Raw genomic sequence first — 24,696 nt, forward strand, 5'->3', positions numbered from 1 at the left:
GTCATACCTCGGACTCGAGGCTGGAGAAGTGGGCGGAGCCGCGGCGGGCAAAGAGCTCCCCGCTGCGGCTCAGGCGGGGCGGGAGGCACTCGGGCGGGGAGAAGCCGAGGCGGTGGGGGGCCAGGCCGCAGCGCACAAGGTGGCAGGAGCTCAGGTCCTCCAGGCTGCGGGAGGTGGGGTGCAGGAGGGAGCCGGCCAGGCCCAGCTCGCAGGAGTGGTGGTGGTGGCAGCGCCGGTAGAGGCCGTGGTGGTGCCGGGGCGCCAAGCAGCCATAGGGGCCGCAGAGGCGGTGTTCCCAGTCCAGCCAGCGCTCCAGACGCTCCTCGGAGCGGCTGAAGTAGCCCCGGGCTTCCTTGTGGCAGGGTGGGGTCGGGGGGGGCAGCAGCTCCAGGCTGGCGCAGTGCTGGCAGAGCCGGTGGCACGAGCGGCAGGGGGCCAGCTTGTCGGCCGACCAGTAGCGCACAGGCTTGTGGGGGGCGAAAAGCGGGGGCTCCCGGGAGGGGTAGGTGCAGAAGAAATCGGGGGCCGCGTACCAGCAGCTGTGCCCGTCGGCCGGGGGCGCCCCGGCCGGGGGCGAGGCCTCCGGACACGGCCCATCCCGCTCCAAACGCTTCGCCGACGGCTTCCACCGCTTCTACGGCCCCATCGAGCCTGAGGGGCTCTCGGATCACCTGGGGCCGCCGGCGGGGCCCGCCAAGAAGCTGGGCCCTGCCCGCTCTCCCCCCCTCCGAGTCTGGAGAACCCCCGTCCTACTTCGCCATCGTGCGAGAGAAGGAGGGTCCCGACCCAGGCACCTTGCCTGGCAGAGGAAGTCGCTGCGGGGACTATACGAAAGTTTCCAGGCGGGCAAGGCCGGGAGCCGGACGCCAGACGGCCAAGAAACACGGCGGCGGGGGACTGGGCAGCGGCTAACACCGCCAAGGGCCCTGCGAGGCGGAGTGCGGCCGCCGGCCCAGGAGCCGGGCCGTTACGCTACACCGCGGCTCTCCTACGAAGATGAGCGCAGCCCACCCTGGGGGCAGCCCCCTCCTGCGGGCGGGAGCGGCGCTACCGGCACCCCGAGGAGCCGCGGGACAGCGAGAGCCAGCCCTTGCTGCGTGTCCACCTGCCCGGCCAGCCGGTCCCACGTCTGCCGCAGCCGCGCCCCCCGCACCCGCGGCTTCCCCAGCCAGCAGCCGCTACGTGGAGCTTCTCGACTCGACTCGAGACCGTGCTCGTGCGAAGGCGTTCTTGGAGACCGTGGCTGCTGCGGGGCCGCTTGTGGGGGCTCCGAGGGGGCGGGCGGGGGTTACCAGGTCCTTGGTAGGGCAGTTGGGGGCTGCGGGCATGGCGCCAGCGCTCCACAATGCGCCGGTCCCGGGGGAGGAAGCTGCTGCAGGGCAGGGGCGGGGCGGGGGGGCTGGGCAAGGCCGTAGCTCCGCCGCGTTGCGGGGGGTAGCTGTGGTTCAGGATGGGCAGCTGCTGATGATCCGGCATCTTGGGGTCCTCGCTGGTGCAGCAGCTGTACATGCCCTGGAGGTGGGGGAGGGAAGAAGTGAGGTGGGGGTGGGACTGATAATGCACCTGCTCTGGCCGGGGGGGGGGAGCACTATAACCATGACACTGCCCCAGAGAGTGTCATGGGGGAACCACTAACGCCACCTCCTCTGGGCTAAGGGAGTGCTATTGCTGTGACACCCGTGCAGCAAGCGCTATCCAGGGAAACCATTATTGCAGCAACACCGCTGCAGGGCACGCTAAGGGGGGATTGTTATTGCACCCACACCGCTGCAGGGTATGCTAAGGGGGGACTGTTATTGAAATGACACTGCTGCAGCAAGGGGGGGACCGTTATTACAGTGACACTGCTGCAGCAAGGGGGGACTGTTATTGAAGTGACACTGCTGCAGCAAGGGGGGACTGTTATTGAAGTGACACCGCTGCAGCAAGGGGGGACCGTTATTGAAGTGACACCACTGCAGCAAGGGGGGACCATTATTACAGTGACACCGCTGCAGCAGGGGGGTACTGTTATTGAAGTGACACCGCTGCAGCAAGGGTGGACCGTTATTGCAGTGACACCAGGATGGGTGGCTGGAGGGAGGGGGGACAACTGGAGCACTGTGGGTTGGTGGGTGACGGGATCAGACGAAGGATGGGGGGTGGATGTAGGGCTGGTGGAAGATGGAGGTGGGCAGACGATGGGGGACAGAGGTGTGCCCAGAGGCAGAGGGAGGGCACCGGCAGGCGGGACGCAGAGGGAAGGGCACCAGCGGGCAGGACGCAGAAGGAGTGGGGCGGGATGCAGAGGGAGGGGGCCGGCGGGCGGGACGCAGAGGGAAGGGCACCAGCGGGCAGGATGCAGAGGGAGTGGGGCGGGATGCAGAGGGAGGGGCGCCGGCAGGCGGGACGCAGAGGGAGGGGGCCCGCGGACAGACAGGCAGCGCCGCCCCTCACCCGGCTGAAGGCCAGCAGGAAGTCCAGCCGCCCGGTGTGGCGCATGCAGTGCCGCAGCTTCCAGTAGATGAGGTGCTCCCAGGCGAAGACCAGCAGGCTGAGCCCCATGGCCACCAGCAGCATGTAGAAGACGCCCGCCATGTTGTCGATGTCCAGCTTGCTGCTCATCACCTCAATCTTGTCGTTGTGGCAGATTCCCGAGAGCCAGAGCCGCTCCAGCATCTCGATCTCGTCTGCAAGGCAGCAGGCAGGCATGGGACCCAGGTGTCCGGGCGCCCAGACCCCCCCACCCTACTGTAACCACTAGCCCCTACTCCCCTCCCAGCGCGGGCAGAGAACCCAGGTGTCCGGGCGGCACATACCATCGCCCAGGAACTGCAGCAGGGCCAGGTCGATGGGGCGCTTCCAGCGGGAGCCCTTCTGCAGGGCGATGCCATAGCCGGTGGTGGCGAAGACCTTCCCACTGCCGATGGTCACCAGCTTGCAGCCCTCGTCCTTACGCGCCATGTAGTTCAGCACGGCCGCGTCGTAGATGAAGGCGTCCAGCTTCCTGAGGGGTGGGAGAGGCGGTGGCGGCAGCATTTCAGAGATGGGGGTAAAAGGTGTGGGGCAGGGTAATACCCTTCTGACCCTGTCTGCTCCCCCAGCCCTGCCCCATTTCCCCCCACCCTTCACCTCCGGCTCCACCCCCTGCCCATGGCCCCGCCCTCTTCCCATCTCCCTCTGGCCCCGACCCCTCCGGGTCTTGCCCCACCTCCCTCCACCGCTGTCCCATCTCCTTTGGCCCTGTCCTATTCCCATCTCCCTCCAGTCCCGCCCCCTCTTGGCCCTGCCCCACCTCCCTCCAGCCCTGCCTCCTCCTCCTGCCCTCACCCCCCCCTCCCAGCCCTGCCCTCACCCCGACTTGAGGTGCTGCAGGGCGTCCTCTACGCTGCGCTGGTTGTACTTCATCATGTAGGTATGCATGTCGGGGTAGTTGCTGCGGATGTTCTTCTCCGTGCTGCCGTTGGGCACCGTGCCAAACTTGAGTGGTGGGTACTGGTCCTGCGGCTTCTGGAACTGGGGGGGGCAGCGATGAGTTACCTCCCGCAGGAGTCAGTCACCCTCCAGCATTTGCGGGAGACATGTGGCCCCTAAACACTTCTCTAAATAGGCTTGTGCCCCCTCTATCCCCACCGTGTTCCCCTGCTCCCCCAGGAGCGAGGCGCTTTCGAAGTGCTGGGACAGGTCAACTGGCTCTGTCTAGACGGTATCTATGGCGTTCAGCTGGGCCGGGCCATACAGGATCTACCGTGAGCCACGGATCAGCTGGGCCAGGCCATACAGGATCTACTGTGAGCCACGGATCAGCTGGGCCGGGCCATACAGGATCTACCACGAGCCACGGCTCAGCTGGGCCGGGCCATACAGGATCTACCACGAGCCACGGATCAGCTGGGCCGGGCCATACAGAGGAGCTTACCAACGAGAAACACGGAATCAGCTGGCCGGCGCCATAACAAGACTAACCGTGACCACAGAAATCAGCTGGGCCCAAGGCCATAATCAGGATACTACCAGGTGAACCCATGATCAGCTGGATCCTACGACCCATGGACAGCTGGCAATCTAGTGAACTGCCTCTGTGATGATCCATCGAATCAGTCTCAGCTGATCAGGCTAGACTGGCGATCTCCGACCAAGGCCTGCCCAGAGGAACAGGGGCCTGGGCAACGCAATTCCAGGGGCCCCATCCTAAAAAAAATATGCAATACTATACAATACATTTCTTGTGGGGGCCCTGTGGGCCCAGCGCACAAACTTTGTCCCACTTGCTCACACCACAGGCCGACCCTCGGGAAAAATAAGACCACGCCTGCTATCTTGGCACAAACCATGTTTGAAGAGACACTTCTTGACAGGATATCACTGGTTCTCATGATCAGCTAGTGCTAAAAGACTAAAAGCTCATTAAAAGGGTGGACAAATATTTCGCATAACAAACTTTTTCTGGAGTGCAAAAAGCTAGGGGCTTTGTATGAAAAAGCAGAAAAATCACGAGCAATGTCTGCTTTACCTTCAAACTGTTGTCGGTGTTTTAATTTGAAAAGCTGCAAATTAGTAACTGCCAAAACCTGCAATATAGTTTCGAGGTTTCAGAAGTGTGTGGCCAAATATTTGCTGCTTGCGTTGTTGATTATTTAAAGAAACAAAGACAAAAATAACTCGCTTAAAAAAAATCCAAACTTTTTGAACACACCTCAGCTTGTGACAAATGCCTGAGCTCATCCAAGTCAGATTTTTCCAAGGTTTCTGGATACTCTGCGGCTTCCATGACTATATCTGTCTCCATAACTTTGATTTGACCCAGTATGGTGTTACCGTTTATGTCTAATCTTAAATGAACCCAAAAGTCCAACCCAGCCCAGTATCCTGTTCCACAGTGCCCAATCCAAGTGGCCCCAGAGGTGATGCTAAACAGCAATGATCAAGTGCATCTCTCCTGCCATCCATCTGTCCACTCGAGCAAACAGAAGCATCAGGTGACACCAGTCTTTACCCATCTGCTAATAGCATTAAAGACCTAACCTCCACGCATTTATCTTTTCCTAGAGCACTGGCTCCATGGGGTCCCTCACAAATCTGGAGACGGTTAACGTGGTTTGTCTTAGTAATCGAGACTTGGTACATACTTCCGCGAACTGAGCATTTGAGCCTTGTTCCAAGAATCGGGAATGGTCTAAAGTTGTGCAAAACTGCAAATGCTGCAAAAATAGCACATTGCATGTGCATGGACACAAGCATGCTAAAATTTAATTAACCCCGGGTCTCCAAACTCGGCGCGGGACCCCTTCAGGGCGTCACGAGGTTATTCTGGGGGTCGCGACGCTGTCAGCCTCCACCTCAACCCACTTTGCCCTCCAGCATTCTATAACAGTATTAAAATATAATTAAAAAAGTGTTTTAATTTATTAATGTGGAGGGTCGCACATCAGAGGTTGCTATGTGAAGGGGTCCACCATGATAAAGTTCTTTGAGAAGCCACTGAACTTAACACACCTCTGAAGCCTCAGGCAATGCAGGGGAAGGGGGGTCTCCATGGTAGGGTTTGAGGAAGGAGCCAGGTGGATGCAGGATATTGCTCTCTCAGTGGAAAATCCCTCCCATGTGGCTAATTTAATGAAGCTACCCCCCCCCGACATGAATCTCCCTCATGCCACTCGAAATTAAATATAGGCTATAATCTGGCATTTGAGAAGTGAAAGGGATGGTAGCCCTAATGGAAAAGCTAAAAGCTTGACTCTTCTGCAAGCCTCAAACTGCTGAATGAGCTTTAGGGTAGGGAAGGCTGTGCCTCCCAAACAGCCTGGCCCTGCCCCCTATCCGATCCCCACCCACTTTCTGCCCCCCGACTGCCCACCCCCCTCAGAATCCCCTACCCATCCTGCTCCTTGTCCCCTCACCTCCCCCAGAGACACCACCCCGGGATCCCACCCCTGCTCCCTGTCCCCTGACTGTCCTGACCCCTATCCACCACCACCCCCAGCTGAGGCCTGACAGACCCCCGGAACGCCCACAATCGAACCCCCCCATTCCCTGTCCCCTGGCTGCCCCCCCAACCTCTGCCCCCTCTCTGTCCCCTGACCTTCCTGCCCCTTAGCCAACCCTCCCTCCCGGCCCCAGCTCCCCCCTCGCCCGGAGCCTCAGCGCATCCAGGAGCTTCTGTCGACAGCTGCAGCATGGCTCCGGCGGGGCCTGAGCCCCTCCCCGCTCAGAGCGCCATGGTAAGGGGGGCAAGGCTGCGAGCTCCAGGCCGAGCAGAGGCAGCTGAGCTCAGGCTGGAGCTCACAGCCCCCCCGCCCCTTGCCACGCAGCTCTGAGTGGGATGGGGCTCAGGGGCCCCGCCTGAGCCCCGCGGCAGCACCGTTCAGGGACGCCGCTCGATGCACTGAGGCTCTGGATGAGGGGCGGAGGCGGAGTCGGTCCGGGGCCAGGGAGGAAGCCTCAGCCATTCTCTTGGGGGCCCCTGCGGAGCCCGGGGCCTGGGGCAAATTGCCCCACTTGCCCCCCCCAGGCAGCCCTATCTAGCAAGCTCTGCTGTCTGACAAACTAGATCGGATCTATGAAGTGGCTGGATCTCACGAGACTGGCTCTGCTGAGATCCACTGATCATGTGGATCAGTCTAGATCGGCTCTGCTGAGATCCATGGACACACTGGACCTGTGGTCTAGCGAGACCGGCAGGTTGTTTCGATCTGGCTGGATTGGCTCTGTTGAGATCCAGGGATCGAGTGGATCTCTCTAGACGGGCTCTGTTGCACCCATGGCGTGTACTGACCCCAGCGAGATCCCTGGATCGACGCAGGCTGGATCTCACAGCATCCAGGGATTGATTGCACCCAGCTCCCGGCAGCAGGGGTGGGATGGCCTGTGGGGACGGCGATCAGGCAGGCAGCAGAAGGGGGAGCCTCACCTTGCGGTCACTCAGCCCCGACACTGTGTCCACGTACTCCTCCTGGATCATGAAGGCGGCCAGGTTGGCCGTGTAGCTGGCGAGGAAGATGACGGCGAAGAAGGCCCAGATCAGCACCATGATCTTGCTGGTGGTGCCCTTGGGGTTCTCCACCGGCACCGAGTTGTTGAAGACCAGAGCCCAGAGCAGCCAGATGGACTTGCCAATGGTGAACTTGGAGCCCCCCGTGCCTGCAAAGCATCATGGGAAGGGTCAGCCCACACAGCACCTCTGTGCCCCCCCACAGCCCTACTGGTGCCCTTCACTCCCGACCCACAGCCCCCTGCTGTCCCCAGGCAGAGCGGCGGGTGTGAGGGTGGGACTCACGTTTCCCGGCGGCCAGGCTGCGGTTATAACCCACGGGGCTGAAGTATTCGAAGATGAAGACGGTGACGGCCACCACGGTCAGACACATGACGAACATCATCACCCAGACAGCTGGGCTGTAGGGCTCTGCGGGGGGAAGGGACAGTCAGTCCTTGGACACCTGGGTTCTCTCCCTGGCTCTGGGAGGGGAGTGGGGGCTAGTGGTTAGAGCAAGGTGGGGGTTGGGAGCCAGAACTCCTGGGTTCTATTTCCCACAGCCCCCTTTGCTGGCAGAGGCTGGGGCCAGAGTAGCTGGGAGCTCCCCACACGGTGGCGGCGGGCGCTGACCTAGGAAGGCGGAGGGCGAGACGGTCCCGTTGCTCCGTGAGACCATGACGCTGATGCCCGTCTCGACGAAGGGCACGGAGAAGTCGATGATCTCGGAGCGTTCCTCGTTGATAGTCAGGGAGCCGATGGCCATGTCTGCACGCAGGTAAAACACCTAGGGGGAGACCGAGGGGGAGGAGGCAGTCAGCGAGTGGGGCAGAGCCTTCAAAGGGACATTCTCCCTCTCCCATGCAATGCTAGGCCATCGTACCCAGTAACCCAGCTGAGCAGTTCATGGGGGCTATGGTGGGACCCCAAAGTGAGCAGGATATTTGTGAGAACGATTTGAGGGGGAGGGGAAGCAACCAGGTGAGATCTGAGGGGGTCTTTGAAAGAAACTCCCAACGTGCCCAGGCATTTCTGGAGGGAGGCAGAGAAATTGAGGATCCCGAAGAAGGGGGAAAGTGGCATCAACCTATGTGGGCCAGGAGCCAGGACTCGTGGGTTCTCTCCCTGGCTCTGGGAGGGGAGTGATGCCTAGTGGTTAGAGTAAGGGGCTGGGAGCCAGGACTCCTGGGTTCTCTCCCTGGCTCTGGGAGGGGAGTGATGCCTAGCAGTTAGAAGGAGGGGGCTGGGAGCCAGGACTCCTGGGTTCTCTCCCCGGCTCAGGGAGGCTGGGGGGCAGAGGTGTCTCACCTCCCCAATCATGCCATTCCAGACCCCGTCGATCTTTTTGCCGTGCTTGCCGTTGGTGACCAGGTAGAGGTCGTAGGTGAAGCCCACAGTCTTAGCCAGGCGCTTGAGGATGTCGATGCAGAACCCTTTGCAGCATTTCTTCTCAAAAAGCAGCGGGTCTGTGGGGTGGCTGCAGGGGGCGGGGGAAGCAAATCAGAAATGGAGATAGAGAGCACAGCTACGGGGAAGCTCGCAGCACTGGACGGAGGTCCCCTCCTGGGGCACTGCCATGGGGAAGTTTGCAGCACTGGGTGGAGCTCCTTGCCAGGGGCACTGCCACAGAGAAGCTCGCAGCACCAAGCGTACTGCCACGGGGAAGTTCGCAGCACTGGGTGGAGCTCCTCGCCAGGGGCCCTGCCACGGGGAAGCTCACAGCGCCAGTGGCACTGCCACAGGGAAGCTCGCAGCACCGGGGGTACTGCCACGGGGAAGCTCGCAGCACTGGGCAGAGCTCCTCACCAGGGGCACTGCTGAGGGGAAGCTCACAGCGCTGGGCAGCGCACCCAGCTGGGGGCACTGCCGTGGGGAAGTTCGCAGCACGGTTACCTGTCGGTGCGGTTCAGCTGGTTGCGGCAGGGCACCGAGTCCCGGATGCATGTGCCGGTGGCTGGGTCGATGTTCTCGACGATGACGAAGGGCCGCTCCTCCAGCGTGGCCACTGTCAGGTGCTGGTCGTCATCCACCGGCTGCAGGAACTTGCCATAGCGTGACCAGACGGGGTACTTCATCCGTAGGATCTGGTGCTCCCAGCTCCCAACCTGCACGGGGTGGGGGTGCTTCACTGGGGGTCCCTGCTTGGGGCCTGAGCCCTGGTCCCGCCAAACTCACCCAGCATCACCAGATACACCCCAGAGTCACCCTTGCCCCTCAAACCTTCTCCTCTAAACTCACCCCCTACATTCCTCAACCCTGCCCCCCAAATCACCCCTATACTTCCCAAACCTTCCCCCAGATCATCCCAATCTTCCTGAAACTGCCACTCCAAACTCACCAACACCTCCCAAACTTGCTCCCAACTCAGACAACCCCCAAACTTGCCCCCAACTCACCCCAAAGTCTTCCCCCCAAAACTCACTCCATCTCCCTGAAACTGTCACTCCAAACTCACCAACACCCTAAACCTGCCCCCAAACTCACCAACACCCCCCAAACTTGCCCCCAACTCACCCCAAAATCTTCCTCCAATCTCCCTGAACCTGTCCCTCCAAACTCACCAACACCTCCCAAATTCACTGACACCCCCCAGGCCTGCCTCCAAACTCAACCCAAAATCTTCCCCCAAAAACTCACCCCCAATCCCTCTGAACTTGTCCCTCCAAACTCACCGACACCGCCGAAACCTGCCCATCAAACTCGGCCCCTGCCCCAGACCTGTCCCTCCAACCTTGACCCCAAACCCACCTCCAAACCACTTGACAGAAAGATGGAGGTTGGAAGACATTGTTAGGGGGAGGAGCACAGAGCTGGGGGCATGGCATAGATATAGGGTGGAGCTCTGGTAAGGGGTGGGGCAGAGGGCTAGGGTGGGGCTCCAGCAGTGGGCAGAGTAAACCTTTGGTAGAGGGCAGGACAGACAGGTGGGCAGGGTCAGGTACTCACCACCTCCCAAGTGCGCTCCTTGTTGAGGGAGATGACGACCAGAGATGGATTGATGAGGTAGCCATCCTCATTGAAGGAGAAATCCTTTTGCCCCCATGTGATGTTCATGAAATACCTGGTGGAGGGGAGAGAGTTAGGGGGGGACCCAGCACCCCCTAGCTCTGCTGGTGCCCCTCTGTCTTGTTGCCCCACTAAGCCAGGCAGTCCCCTGCCCTGGAGCCAGTGCCCCCTAGAAGGGAAAGGCCCCATGTCCCATTTCTTCTTCTACTGCAGTCTCCAGGGCATTGTAGGTTGTCATGGATCTGTCCCCTCCCCCATTGGGTTGGTTATGTTGGTTTGGGCTGAGTGTGGTTGGACTGGGTTGGGGCGAATTGGATTGATGTTGGGTTGAATTGTGCTGATGGGCACATCTGCCCCCATCACGTTCATCACTACAGGTTGTTGTGGATTTGCTGTTGGGTTGGTTATATTGAGTTGGGGTTGACTGAGGTGGATTGGTGTTGAGGTGGGTTGCACAGGGTGGGACTGGGTTGAGTTGGGTTGGGATTACACTGATGGGCACTAGATACCCATAGATCTGCCCACCCATCCCTCTGACTTGGTTCTGTTGAGGGAGATGACGACCAGCAATGGGTTGATGAGGTAGCCGTCCTCATTGAGTTGGGATTGCATTGATGGGCACCACATTCTCACAACTTTCCATCCCTCACTCTGTCCCCCGCCTCCCTCAACTCACCGGTGGAGGTTCTCATGGATCTGGCTAAGGTTGGGTGCCCGGCAGTCGTTGTTGAACTCGGGAATGAAGCCGTAGTCCCTGGCAAGTGCCTCGGCACCCTTGGCAATGATGGCCACCCCATTCTGGACGCGGTGGTGCAGGTCGTCCCGCCAGCCGGCCGACAACACTGTGAAGAGGCCGACGGGCAGGTGCTCAGGCATGTAGTCAGTGCCACCCAGGTTCGTGCCCACCATGAACCAGATATACCCAGGTCCGGTGAGGCCGGCGTCCCGTGCTGCCTGGAAGATGCTCTCTGCCTCCTCGCGGGAGCAGTAGAGCAGGCGGATCTGGGCAGGGATCTCCCGCAGCTGGCGCTTGAGCCGGGAGCCATCAGGGTCATCGGTCAGGTTGAGGGTCAGGACGCCCCGGTGTTCCCAGCCAATGAAGCTGCTGTCAGTCAGCACTTCGATATAATCCACAAAGTCCTCGTAGCCGGGGAAGAGCGTGGTGATGACAGCGAAGGCCGTCCAGTCGTACTCCTCCAGCACCTCGAACATCACCTGCAGTTGTTGCTCCGTCGATGAGCCCAGCTGCAGAAAGGTGGAGCCTTTCTCCTGGACAGGGAGAAAATGGGGAAATCAGGGGCTGCTCCTCAATCCTGATCTGCAGCCTCCTATCATCCCAGCCGTGGGATTCCTCCTCCCAACTCTGCCAATGCCCCTCAGTCCTGACCCGCAGGCTCCTGCTTGCCTAACCCTGGGCTGCCCTCCTCCTGCAGCTCTGTTGATACATCTCAAACCTGAACCACAGCCTCTGTAAAATTCCACACCTGGGCTTCTCCCTACCCCTCCATGGGTCCGCTCATGTGTCTCTGTCCAAACCTGACACCTACACTGCCAATAGTGGGCACAGGGGCCTGGAGGTGTGAGCTGAGATGATAGGCTGCACTGGGTTAAACTGAGTGTATAGAGTTGGGTTGGGTTATATTGATTGGTTTGGGTTGCATTGGGCTGGGTGGGTTGGGTTGGGTTGGGTCAGGAATGGATGGGTATGTTGTTTTCCATTATGTTGGGATGGGCTGTGTTATGTTGCATTGGGTATGTTGGGTTGGGTTAGGGTGGTTTTGTTGCATGCAGTGGGTTGAGTTAGGGTTAGGTTGGAGTCAGGAGATACGGGTGAGGTGTGTAATGAGTGTGGGGGCATACAGGTATAGGTGTGGGGCCTGGCAACCCCCTCCCCTTGGATGAGAGCATGATGGCTGAGCCCCTGTTGAGACCAACATTGGGCACTGAAGTTTGGGTCAAGATAATGAGTCAAGCTGAGTTGCAGTTGGGTTGACTGTGAATGAATTCAGTTGGATTGAGGTTGGTTTGAGGTGGGATTGGGATGGGTTGAGTGTAGTTGTGTTGGGTTGGCGTTAAGTGTGATCTGGTTGGCTTGGGGTTGGAATGGGTTGAATGGGGTTGGGTTGGGGTTTGGTTGGATTGAACTGAGTGTGGTTGGGTTGGGGTTGGATTGAGTATTGTTGGTTTGGGATGGTGTACCTATTGGGTTTCAGGGAACTGGGTGGGCAGAAGCCCGCCCACTGCTAAAGGATCCCCCCCCAGCCTAAGGGGAGGACCCACAAGACCGCAGAAGCCCACTGATGACGGGGGACAACTACTAAAAGAACAGGGACAGGAGTGCGGTCAAAGGGTGGTTTGGGATGGTGTGGGATGGTGTAACGGGGTGACCACCCGCTCCAGCCTGGAAGGGGTTGGAAAAGCCTTGCAGAGGGCAAAGTAAAACCCTGGCTGATTGGGGGAAGTGGCTGCAGCTGGGGCCATGCCCCAAACTGAGCAACAGGGCCTTATAAGAAGGCCAGGGAAGCCAGGAGCAAACAGTCTCCCTCTGCCTGTAGAGGGAGAAGGACCTGGCTGCAGGGAGCTAGACCCAAGGTACCTGAGTGGAGCAGAGCTGGGGAAAGGCAGAAGAGCTGTGGAGCTCCTGCCTGGAAAGCCCCAGGCTGTGGCCTAGCATAAGGCCAAGAGGTACTGGGGGTTGCAGGGGGCAGCCAGAGGGGTAGGCAAAGGCAGCAGGCCCAAACCCCTTTGCCTGTGATGAGTGGCTGATACTGCAGTCTGCCCCAGTGAATGGGGGCTAGATGGAGACTGGGCAGTAGCCAAAACTGAGGCAAAGTGGGGATAGTGGGTTGGGGGTTCCCCAGGGAGGGGAGACCCAGATTGGTGGGGTACTGCCTGGGGGCAGCACCCCAGTTAAAAGGGCACCGGGGTCCAGGGAGGAACACGGGGGCCAGGGGACAGGTGGATCACTGGCCTGCAGAGGGCGCACTGGAGCTGGAAAAGCTAATTCCCAGAGTCACCAGCAGGACGTGCGGCAGGGGTGAGTCCGCATGTCTACAGATGGGTTGGGTTGGGGTTGAGTGTGGTCAGGTTGAGTTGAGTGGGGTTGGTTTGGGATGGGTTGGTTTGGTGTTGAGTGTGGTCAGGTTGGGTTGAGTTGGGTTGAGTGTGGTCAGGTTGGGATTGGTTGTGTTGGGGTTGGGTTACATGTGGTTGGGTTTGGATGGGTTGGGTTGGGGTTGAGTGTGGTCAGGCTGGGTTGGAGTTGGATTCAGTTGAGTGAGATGGGGTTGAGTTGAGTGTGGTTGGGTTGGGATTGGTTGCATTGGGTTGGGTTGAGCGTGGTCAGGTTTGAATTGGTTGGGGTTGAATGTGGTCAGGCTGGGTTGGAGCTGGGTTGAGTTGAGCGGGATTACAGTTGGGTTGAGTGTGGTTTTGTGGGGTGAGTTGAGCTTAGTTGGATTGAGTTGGGCATATGGGTGGGGATTACAGGGATAAGTGTGTGTTAAATAGGGGCAGGCTTGCACCCCAGCGACCCCCTCACCTTGGGTGTGAGGACGATGGCCGAGCCCCCATTGATGCCAATGATGGGCACTGAGGTCTGTGCTGAGATGAAGTCCAGGATCTGGGCCACGGCCTCAGTGCGTGTGTCGTCCTCGAAGACCACGCCGTGGATGCGCAGGGAGGAGAGAACGTCGCACAGGCGCACGATGAGGCTGCGGGGGTTGGTGTCGTTAAGCAGCACTGAGACAGGGTTCACCTCCATGGAGAAGTTGCGGAAGGCAGTGGGGGCGAAGCGGGCGCTCTCGGGCGTGTAGGACGAGCCGCTGAAGATGATGGCCACGTTGAGCGAGCGCGGTCCGTCCGGGCGCAGATCCAGGAAGGGGCTGGCGCAGGCCAGAGCCAGCACAAAGAGCATCCTAGCAGCGGGGGGGCCAGGGGACAGGCTCATCTCGCAGGGCCTCAGCACTTCCCCTGCATCGAAGGGGGAGGGTGGTTCCAGGTGAGGGGGCAATGCAAGAGGGGAAGGACATGGGGACACGAGGGAGGAGGCACCATAGGAGAGGAAGGAGGGGACATAGGGGAGGGCAGCAATGAGGCGAGGGGAGCAGGGGAATGAGAGAGAGGAGAGCCCCATGGGAGGAGGTAATGGGCAGGGGAGGGGGAATCAGCAGGAAGGGGAGAGGGAGAAGGGAAGTAAGAGGAAGCATAAAAGAAAGGGGATGGGTGGGGAGGGAAGGATCGAGATAAAGGAGGGGGAGACAAGGAAGGAAAGAGAGAGAGAACTAGGCTCAATGACTCTACACAGCATCCCCCACCCTGGGGCCAGGTGGGAGCCGGCGCCCCCTAGAGGGGAAAGGCCCCACGCCCCATTCCCCACCCCCCTGAGCCAGCCAGTCCCTGCCCTGGGGCCAGATGGGAGCTGGCGCCCCCTAGAGGGGACAGGCCCCGTGCCCCATTCCCTGCCCCCCTGAGCCATCCAGTCCCTGCCCTGGGGCCAGATGGGAGCTGGCGCCCCCTAGAGGGGAAAGGCCCCGTGCCCCATTCCCTGCCCCCCTGAGCCATCCAGTCCCTGCCCTGGGGCCAGATGGGAGCTGGCGCCCCCTAGAGGGGAAAGGCCCCAGGCCCCATTCCCAGCCCCGAACCAGCCAGTCCCTGTCCTGGGGCCGGATGGGAGCCAGCGCCCCCTAGAGGGGAAAGGCCCCATTACGGGGGGCTACTTTAGCTACTACTAAGTGACTGGATGCAACCACCCAGTGGATTGCAGGCTGGATGGGCCCCAGGATCTGATCCAGGGGACACTGGGGTAGATGGGCCTGCGGCCCACCCCTGAGCCTGGTGGGAGCAGGCTGCTCTCTGCCTTGCCAGCAGAGCCAGGGCCTGCACTGATGGACGGGCTCCCAGCCTGGCAAGGGCGAGCCCAGCCCCACCCATTGGCCGGGGAGGGGGGGCGTAGGGGCAAAGAGAGACAGCCCCTCCCCTGCTTAGCCCCATCTCCCAAAGGCCCCCCCGCCGCAATTCCACCCCATTCCCCTCCACAGACACATACGGCTCCCACCTCGCTCAAGCTGGGAACCTGACACCTCATCCCCACACCAAGAAGCATCCACCTCAGGGGAGACGTTGCCGGGAGCCAGGACTCCTGGGTTCTATCCCCAGCTCTGGGAGGGGAGTGGGGTCTAGTGATTGGGGCGGGGGCTGGAATCCAGGACGCCTGGGTTTTATCCCTGGCTCTGAGAGGGGTCTAATGGTCCGAGTTGCTCCCTCTATGTAAGTTCCAGATCTGTGGCTCTCTGATTCCTTATGGGAGTGAGGACAGGTGGAGGAGGAAGGCAGAACCCAGGTGTCCGGGGATCATTCTTGTCAGCAGCAGAACTGAGTGAAAATTATATAGGCTCCTAAATATTTCACGTTCATCCCCAGCACACATTCAGTGGCCCCCACCCCTCAGAAAGGCCCCATGTCTCACTCTTCCCCCCCCTGGCTCTCCCCAAGCCAGCCACTCCCTGCCCTGGGGCCAGATGGGAGGCAGGGCCCCCTAGATGGGAGAGGACCCATCTCCCATTCCCCACCCCCTCCTGTGCTGTCTGGTTAGCAGCACGTTCCTGCTGTCCCACAGCTGGCTCTGGGGGGCGGGAAGGCGCTAACATAAGGTGCTGATTAACAGAGTAAACTGCCGCCCTGATTATCCGCCCGGGAATAGAAACACTTTCACTGATTGCCAGCTCCGGAAATTACAGCTCATAAAGGATAACAGATTCCATAGACCCCGGGCTTAACGCCCCCCGCCCCCCCCCCAGCGACACCACTATGCAGAGCCACCAGCCCATCTACCCCGGTATCCTGCCCTATCCCTGCCATCCCTGATCGGAGACACGGGCCCATCTACCCCGGTATCCCGCCTTGTCCCTGACATCCCTGATTGGAGACAAGGGCCCATCTACCCGGTATCCCGCCTTGTCCCTGCCATCCCTGATTGGAGACACAGGCCCATCTACCCCGGTATCCTGCCCCCTCCCTGCCATCCCTGATCGGAGACATGGGCCTATCTCCCCTGGTATCCTACCCCTTCCCTGCCATCTCTGATTGGAACCAAGGGCCCATCTACCCGGCATCCCGTCCTGTCCCTGCCATCCCTGATCAGAGACACAGGCCCATCTACCCAGCATCCTGCCCTGTCTCTGCCATCCCTGATTGGAGACACAGGCCCATCTACCCAGCATCCTGCGCCCTCCCTGCCATCTCTGATTGGAAACAGGGGCCCATCTACCCGGTATCCTGCCCTGTCCCTGCCATCCCTGATAGGAGACATGGGCCCATCTACCCCGGCATCCTGCCCTGTCCCTGCCATCCCTGATCAGAGACACAGGCCCATCTACCCCAGTATCCTGCCCCCTCCCTTCCCTGCCCCCCAATCAGACACATGGCTCACATATATGTACACATGCATCTCTCCAAGATGCTGGACGATACTCACCAACCCATCCCCCTCCCTTGAGAAGCCTACACCTGAACCCCGCCAGATACACACAGCCCAAAGGGCTCAGATGGAGAAAAACACACACGCACACACAGACACCCTATGATACAGATACGCCAGCACACTCCCCTCCCAGAGCCGGTAAGAGAACCCAGGAGTCCTGCCAATCAAGCCAGCCAGCCAGTCCCGCTCCAGGAGCCCTCATTCATCTGCTGTCTATGCTCTCTCACCCCCTCCCCTCGCCCCCCCGCCCCTCTCCTGCGCCTGCTGGTAGGGTATTGATTTCCTCTCCCCCCCTGGGGCCGCAACGCTGCGCCGGCCTCGCTTGCTTTCATTCTTCTCCAGCTCGCTTCGTGTCTCATCTGGAGGGAAACATGGAAACCTACAGGACCCTGGGGTGCTGGGACACGCGGCCACCCACCCACAGCCCCTGCATCCCTTCCCAGAGGGGCCATGTCCCAGCGCCAGGCGAGGGGTCCCTGGATACCCAGCCCCTGCACCCCAACCCAGAGGCGCCGCATCCCCGTGCCGGGCGAGGGGTCCCCGGATACCCAGCCCCTGCACCCCACCCCACAGGTCTGTGTCCCAGCGCCAGGCGAGGGGTCCCCCGATACTCAGGCCCTGCACCCCACCCTAGAGAGGCTGTGTCCCAGCGCCAGGCCCAGGGTCCCAGTATACCCAGCACCCATGCCCACCCCAGAGGGGCCGCGTCCCAGCACCAGGCGAGGGGTCCCCATATACCCAGCCCCTGCACCTCACCCCAGAAGGGCCTTGTGTTTGTGCCAAGCAAGGGATGCCCTGGACAGAGGCTGTGTCTTTAGTGCAGTGAGGGAGCAAAGAGACTTTTTCTGGTGGCTCTCTCTCTCTCTCTCCCCCTCCCCTCCCCTCTACTCCCCCTTTTCTGGATCCCAATCAAAGGGCTGGCCTCGCTCGCTGCAGCTGCTTCAGCTTGGCCATAGCAGAATGGCTAATAGCCAGGCTTTCTGCTTCAACCAGGGCAGGGGAAACATTCTCATAAACACCTATTAGAAGGTTATTCTGGGAACTAGAGCAGGGGGTGGGGGGGGTGGACCGAGCCAGAGAGCTGCGGGGGGAGAGGAAAACAGGCAGACGGAGGCCTTGGCGACATGGGAAAGACAGGTGGCAGGATGGATGGAGAGACAGGCGGAGGTGCAGACAGAGGGACAGACAAGGGGACGGGCAGAAGCATGGACAGAGACAGAGGGATGGACAAGGGGACAGACAGAAGCATGGACAGAGAGACAGGACGAAGGATGAACAGAGACAGGTGGAGGGATGGACAAGGAGACAGGTAGCAGAACAGAGAGACAGGTGGAATGATTGACAAGGGGATAGGTGAAGAGATGGATGTAGGCTGCCTGTTGCTGAGGTGTCTGCAGTGGTGGTGTTTGATGGTGAATAGATACAGTCCTATGTATGAGCTGTAGGATCAGTGTGACTGCCTCAATGAAGTTGCTGTAGGTACAGCATGAAAGGAGACTGGGGGGTGTAGTTCTAGTCTGCACAGGTGTAGATACAGTGTGAATGAGTACGTACAGTCTGAAAATCTGAAGATGTATAAGTACAGTAAGAAAGCTGATTTATGATGTTGTGTAGGTACAACATGAAGATGGATAACTGTACTGTATATGTGTTTCTGGAGCCTGCGAGTGTATTTATATGGATGTATAACCACCATGTAAAAATATAGTTACAGCATGACTAGGCATTGTTGCAGATGCAAAGGCCCAATCTGTGGGTGTATGGATACAGTCTGAAAATATGTTTAGGTTGGGGTGTAAATACAGTATGAAGGGATGTAGGTGTTGGTCCCGTGTGAAACTATGTGGCTTCCACCTGAGAGTGCACAGTTGTGTACCTACCTACACTATTAAAGTGTGTAGATACAGCCTGAAAATACACTTATCAGTAGAGTATTGTGTGTACCTACAGTAGGGATGGTTATAGGGACAATCTGGAAAGGTGTGTAAGGACAGCATGAAGGGGGTGTAGCTACAGTGTGCAAGTATGTAGGCACAGTCTGAGAGGGTATTTATGAGTGTATGCAGCTCCAGTGTGAAGGTTTTTTTATGACAGTGTGTAGGTACTGTCTGAGTGACAGAGAGAGAGAGTGGTTACAGTCAGAGAGGGTGTGCACCTATAGCAGCGGTCCCTAACCTTTTTGTGGCCAGTAGCACATTCATGTTTTCAGAAGAGTGTGGCGGGCGCCAACAATTTTTCAAGGCTTATTTTGTATTTGTACATTAAATAATATGAAAAACATCAGATTTACTATTACATAATATATGAATCCATAAGAGAAAAAGGGTAAATTTACATGTAAAAGGTATTAATTAAATTATTCGGCAATTACTTAATTGCCAAGTCAGTCTGCAGCCCTGGAGTTCTCTGTCCCCAGCAGGCACAGGGCCGTGGCTTCTCTTCCCTGCTGGGCACTAGGCGGGCTCACATAAATGCCCCGGTGGGCGCCATGGCGCCCGCGGGCACCGCGTTGGGGACCACTGACCTATAGCATGCCAGTCTGTAAGTACAGCATATTTATGAGGGTGTGGAGGTACAGTCTGAACATGTGTGTGTCCTTCAGAGCATATGTAGTTACATTTCTCAAGACACGCTCTCTGCACACGAGTGTAACACTACTGGCAGAATTGTGACATGCAGAGTATATTGGGTGGGATGTCAACTACATCCTGCATTGGCCCTGTGTGCGGACGCGTTGTAATCTGCACACAGATTCTGTCCCTAGCTACAAGTGGCTCCTCCAACTGATATCAGCTGGTTGGAACATGCCAAAATCTCTTTGCCATGTGAAATTCACACTACTCCCATGTGACAGCAGGACCCTTGTGGGAAGGCCACGCCATGAGGAAGGGAACGGCTGTTCTGTTCACTCCAGGTGACAGGCCAACTTGGACATAATACAGCCAGCCATGGGGTTCAATGTCCTGCCCCGGGACAGAAACCGTAAAGCCCAGTTCAGGGCCCATAGTTCAAATGCCAGTGGGCTCAGACCCAACTGTGCATGTGTGACTGCTGCCTGTTGAGTGTGTGTGTGTGTGTGTGAGAGAGAGAGAGAGAGACTGCCTGTCTCTGGGCCTTGCATCTGACTGTGTGTGCATTACCATCTGTCTCTGGGCTCTGTGTTTGTGTGACTGCTTGTTGACTGTGTGTGCATGTGTGACTGCCTGTCTCTGGGCTCTGCATCTGACTATGTGTGTGTTATCATCTGTCTCTGGCTTCTGTGTTTGACTGTATGTGTGTGACTGCCTGTTGATTATGTGAGACTGCCTGTCTCTGGGCTCTGCGTCTGACTGGGTGTGCATGTCTGTCTGTTTCTGAATTCCACTTCTGAGGGGGGGTACATAGAGTCCGACTGTATGTGCACAAGTCCCTGGTATCTCATTTTGAGGGACGTGTGGGCTTCAGCTGTGCCTGTGCCTGTCTCTGGGAATTTTCTTGCTGGGGGTTGGGAGACAAGGGCTGGCTCTGACTGTGCATCTGTGCCTGTCTCAGAGATTGGCTTGTGCCAAGATATCTGTGTGCTCTGACTGTGCATGAATGTCTGTTTCTGGGAGCAATTTGGAAGGGGGACAGTCTCCCCCCACACTAGCCCTGTGTCTCCCAGACATTGGGGTAGGCATAGGCAGGGGGTTGGAGGACCCAGGAGTCCTGGGGTTTCAGAAGGGGAAGCTGAGGAGACCTTGGCGTTGATGGGGACCCAGAAATCCAGGTGCACCAGGCCAGGGGTGATCTCTGAGGATAGGACCCAGGAGTCTGGGTGGGTGTCTGAGAAGAAGGGGGGTAACTTTGAGCAGGGGGAGGTCATAGGACCCAGGAGTCCAGGTGCCCCAGAAAGGAGGTGAGCTCAGAGGATGGGACTGGAGATTTGCTGGGAGGGGGGCATGGAGTGCTGCCAGTTGGCATGAAGCAAGGAAGTGTGACACTGGCAGAGGAGGTGCCAGCTCGCCTCACTGAACACTGACAAATGTGTCACTGGAAACCAGCCTGGCTCACTGGTGCGTTACCAGTGGTAAAACAGGCGTCAGATTTAATACGAAATGCTTGTAAATTGCTGCCTGCCTTAATCTGACTTATCACACCTGTGTCCCTCCTTCCCAGGTAATATTTAAAATATTTGCTCTGCAACTCTAACCCTGTTTGCTCTGAAACTGGGACCCCCTCATCCCCAAGTCAGGAGAGAAATTCCAGTCCACCCCATAAGGCATTGGCTACTGCCCGGCACAAGAAGGCCGGCAGACACCAGACAAACCGTTGTGGAACATCAGGGGACAAAAGACTTTGGTGAGGGCTCCCCTGATGCCCACAAAGAGGGGATGTCCCATCACAGCTCTGAACTCCGGGGGGAGGGAATAAAAATCCCTGTGCAGAAGAAAACTGTGCCGTATTTCTAAGCATAAGCAAGGGATCCCCAAGGTAACTGGCTTGGGTTAGTCCTCAAGGACATACAGAGCTTGCACATCTGAACAGCTACTGTCCTGGATCCAAAGAACAGGAGCAGGGGAACCTTCCTAAACGAGGGTGGGCCACCAGCACCTGAACCATGGCCCCGGCCCCGGTCCTGCCCCTTCCCCTAAGGCCCTGCCCCTGCACCGCCCCTTCTCTACAAGGCCATGCCCCAGCACCATCTCTTCCCCTCAAGACCCCGCCCCTCGCTCGCTCCTCTCTGCCCCCTCATCCCCCATCGCTCGTCCTGATAAAAAGTGATGAGGCCAGGCCCCCTGTTCTGTCACCTCTACCTAAGACGGTATCTCATTTGTGTGTGAGTGTGAGTGTGTGTTCACCTTGTCAGTTTCTCTCCCCTAGTGAATCAATCTTTAGTTAGCTGTGTGTGCATGTGTGTGTGAGTGTGCATGTGTATGAGTGTGTTCGCCTGCTTTAACCTTGTCAGTTGCTCTATTTGTTTCCCCTAACGAACCAATCTTTAGTTAGTTTATTCCAGGATTGGCTACAGGCCTTGTCATTGCTGTGAGATCTCAGGCGCGATTGACCTGGGGTAAGTGATCAGGCCTTGGGGATCAGGAGCAACCTGAATATTGCTGCGAGTTTTGGCGTAAAGGACCATCTGTCACAAGGGCGGGCTCGCGGGGATGGCAAGACGGACAGGCGCGCCCAGCGGCACTGCCGGTGACTCCGTGTTAAGGCTGTGGTTGGGCCTGAGGTGTTCACACGGGATACGTGTCTGGCACAATTGGATTACAACACTCACAACCAGTTTGGGGCCCGTGCTCTGTTTCTTGACAGTCTGCCTGGAGGTGCGTATGCATGGCCGTGAATCACTCCAGACTGTGTAACAGAAAGAAAGATGCCTCCAGGGGAAGGGGAGCAGAGGGATGTGGGGGCAGATTCTGGGAGGGGAGTGGATGTAGAGTGGTTGAAGCGGGGGATGGGGTGGGCTTCAGGACTCCTGGGTTCAAATGCCAGCTCCCTCAAATGAGACCCTTCCATTCTGTGTGCCTCAGTTTCTCTCACTGCAGAACAGGGAGAGTGCCAGCTCCCTGAAGGGACTGACACATTTCTCCTTTCACCATCACAAGTGGTGATTATTACAATGACCAGTTGAGAAATCGCTCCTATTTCGTCCTGCTGCACCCTGTCCGGGTACACCTTTCTATAATGACCAGTTATATGGACCACCCTGCCTCCACTGAGCCGCCAACCTCTTGTGTAACAACCGCAAGTCTATATGGACTGGCTACCCGACCCAATGCCAGGCACCCAACACAAACCTCTCTAGCATAGCGACCGGTCAATGGACCAGTCCGATGGACGACTCCACCCCGCAGAGGCCCCTGTCTCATAGAGACTGGTTATATGGACCACTCCAACAGACTCCTTCACACCCACAGAACCCCCTCTTGCATAGAGACTGATTATATAGACTGTTCATACACACTGCTCTATCCAAGCCCTTGCATAGAGACTCTCTATCTGTACAGACAATCTATCCTTTGCCAAATGCCCAACATATACCCCTCTAGCATAGCGACTGGTTCAATGGACCACGCACATGGACCGATCCACCCCATAAACCCCCATCACACATAGACAGCGGTTATATGGATTGTTCATACACACTGCTCCACCCCCCCAATACCCCTTGTATAGAGACTGGTTATATGGACCATTCCATCCACACAAAGTCCACCCCTACATAGAGACTGGTTATACAGACTGCTCATACAGACCGCTCCATCCAAGCCCTTACACAGAGACTGCTTCCCCATACACACTGGCTATCCAATGCCAGACATCGAACACAAACCTCTCTAGCATAGAGATTGGTTATATGGACCACTTATATGGACTGCTTCACTCCCACAGAGCCTCCCCTTGTATAGAGATCACTCTGCCCTCATGAAACCTCTCCCTTGCATAGATGCTGGTTATATGGACCACTCATACGGACTGTTCCACCTGCACAGACCCCATCACTCAGAGATACTGGTTATATGGACTGTTCATACAGACCTTCACAGTTCCCTCATGTATAGAGACCAGTTATATGGACCACTCCACCCTCACAAAGCCCCTCACTCACATAGAGACTAGGGATCATAGAGATCACTTCACCCTCACTGTGCTCCCCTATAGTATAGAGACCACTTATATGGACAACTCAATCTTGCTGGAGTCCCTTCTAGTATAGAGACTGCTTATATGGGACCATTCAACCTCCCACTGTAGAGACCAGTTATATGGACCAGTTTCATCCAACCTATCTCAGAGATCCTCAAGGGATCACCTAATGACAGGTTCCACCTTCTCCTACAGACAAGAGGCAGCTTACCTATATAACAACTGCCTCTACGGACTAGAGCGCATATATGGACCAGCGTCCGGACCTAAAGGAAGCCCTCTTTGTCTGCCTCACCCATGCACTGCACCTTGGGTTGGCTATGCTTCCTGCTGGGCTGCTTCCCAGCTCTGCTCTGGACAGGATACAAGCACCACTGGCGGTATATGGACCAGTCATGTATGGGAAGAAGGTGGGTGAAATGCCAAGAACTAAAATAGTGCCTGTCTCACGAGGAACAGGTGACAGGGACTGAGGGAATGCTGTGATCTTCAGCTCCCCAAAGCGTCAGCCTCAGGGGTAGGGGGTAACGGCGCCAGAGGCCGTCTGCCCTTCAGAGAGGCGTTTTGGGAAAGGTGACCGAGATGCCCCGATTCCTGCTCCACTGGGGAACTCAAATGCCCCTGGTGGAAATAGGGATCAGCCCCAGAGAATGGGGACAAGTCATATTGCTGGGGGGGAAACAGCTAGAAAATCTGCGGCTTGGGCGAGGGTGGGGGGAGATTTGTGAGATAGATAGATTAGAATGGGGTGAATGGGAATAGATAGATAGATAAATAGATAGAGGGGGTGGCTGGGGATAGATAGATAGAGGGGGTGGCTGGGGATAGATAGATAGATAGATAAAGGGGGTGATGGAGACAGATAGATAGATAGGGTGGATGGGGATAGATAGATAGATAGATAGATAAATAGGGTGGAAGGGAATAGATAGATAGATAGATAGGGGCTGTGTCTGGGGATGGATAAATAGATAATTAAAGAGAAATTCTCTCTGCTGCTTGACAGCCAAATGGCCTCTGCACAGCCACAAGCCACTCACACAGCCCAGAAATGCAAAATCTGTCTGTGCCTACTGCACCTGCATAATAACCTCTGTATGCGTGTGTGTGAGGGTGTCTGAGTGTGCGTCTGTTTGGGTCAGGGTATCTATTTGTGTGAGTGTGCATCAGGGTGTCTGTGTCAGGGTGTCTCTGTGTTTTGATATGTGTCTGTGTGTCAGAGTGTTTGTGTCTGTGTCAGGGTCAGGGTGTCTATTTGTGTGTCTCTGTGTGTCAGGGTGCCTGTGTGTGTGTCAGAGGGTCTGCCTGTGTGCGTCAGGGTGTCTGTGCATGTGTCAGGGTCAGTGTGTGTGTGTGTGTCTGTCTGTCAGGGTGTGTGTGTGTGTCAGGGTGTGTGTTTGGGTCAGGGTGTGTGTCAGGGTGCCAGGGTGTGTGTGTGTCAGGGTGTGTGTGTTTGTCAGTTTGTGTGTGTGTGTTTGTGTGTGTTTGTCAGAGAGTCTGGGGGTGTGAGTGTGTTCCAGTCCTAGCCCAGGAAGAAAGGGGAAGCCTCTTACCTTTTCATGACACCTCCGTTGCACAGCAGGGCTGGGAGCTCAGAAACCTCTGCAGCAGAGCCGGAGCCGTGCAAAATCCGGAGCGACACCAG

At 57.6% G+C, this 24,696-nt stretch overlaps 1 protein-coding gene across 1 annotated transcript; it reads right to left on the reverse strand.

Annotated features, from left to right (window-relative positions):
- On the reverse strand, positions 1-24,696 carry GRIN2D (glutamate ionotropic receptor NMDA type subunit 2D). The gene is made up of 14 exons (XM_075070521.1): positions 24,605-24,696; positions 13,497-13,927; positions 10,632-11,224; positions 9,896-10,010; positions 8,843-9,054; positions 8,258-8,426; positions 7,583-7,736; positions 7,256-7,381; positions 6,890-7,119; positions 3,335-3,495; positions 2,799-2,986; positions 2,437-2,669; positions 1,183-1,512; positions 1-634 (listed from the first exon to the last, which is right to left on the reverse strand). The coding sequence occupies exons 2-14, from the start codon at positions 13,902-13,904 to the stop codon at positions 2-4; spliced, it is 3,552 nt and encodes a 1,183-aa protein (XP_074926622.1). The 5' UTR covers positions 13,905-13,927; positions 24,605-24,696; the 3' UTR covers position 1.

Source organism: Chelonoidis abingdonii, chromosome 11 (genome assembly GCF_003597395.2).
Source record: "Chelonoidis abingdonii isolate Lonesome George chromosome 11, CheloAbing_2.0, whole genome shotgun sequence".
In the NCBI taxonomy this organism is placed as follows: Eukaryota; Metazoa; Chordata; order Testudines; family Testudinidae; genus Chelonoidis; species Chelonoidis abingdonii.

What these genes read in the sequence shown, in the direction of transcription:
- GRIN2D (XM_075070521.1), bottom strand. Translation starts at nt 13,904, where the DNA reads ATGAGCCTGTCCCCTGGCCCCCCCGCTGCTAGGATGCTCTTTGTGCTG. An exon ending in CTCGCCCTCCGCCTTCCTAG is followed by an intron (nt 7,382 to 7,582) that starts GTCAGCGCCCGC and finishes TTCCCCCCGCAG; the next exon opens with AGCCCTACAGCCCAGCTGTC. An exon ending in CAGCCTGGCCGCCGGGAAAC is followed by an intron (nt 7,120 to 7,255) that starts GTGAGTCCCACC and finishes GATGCTTTGCAG; the next exon opens with GCACGGGGGGCTCCAAGTTC.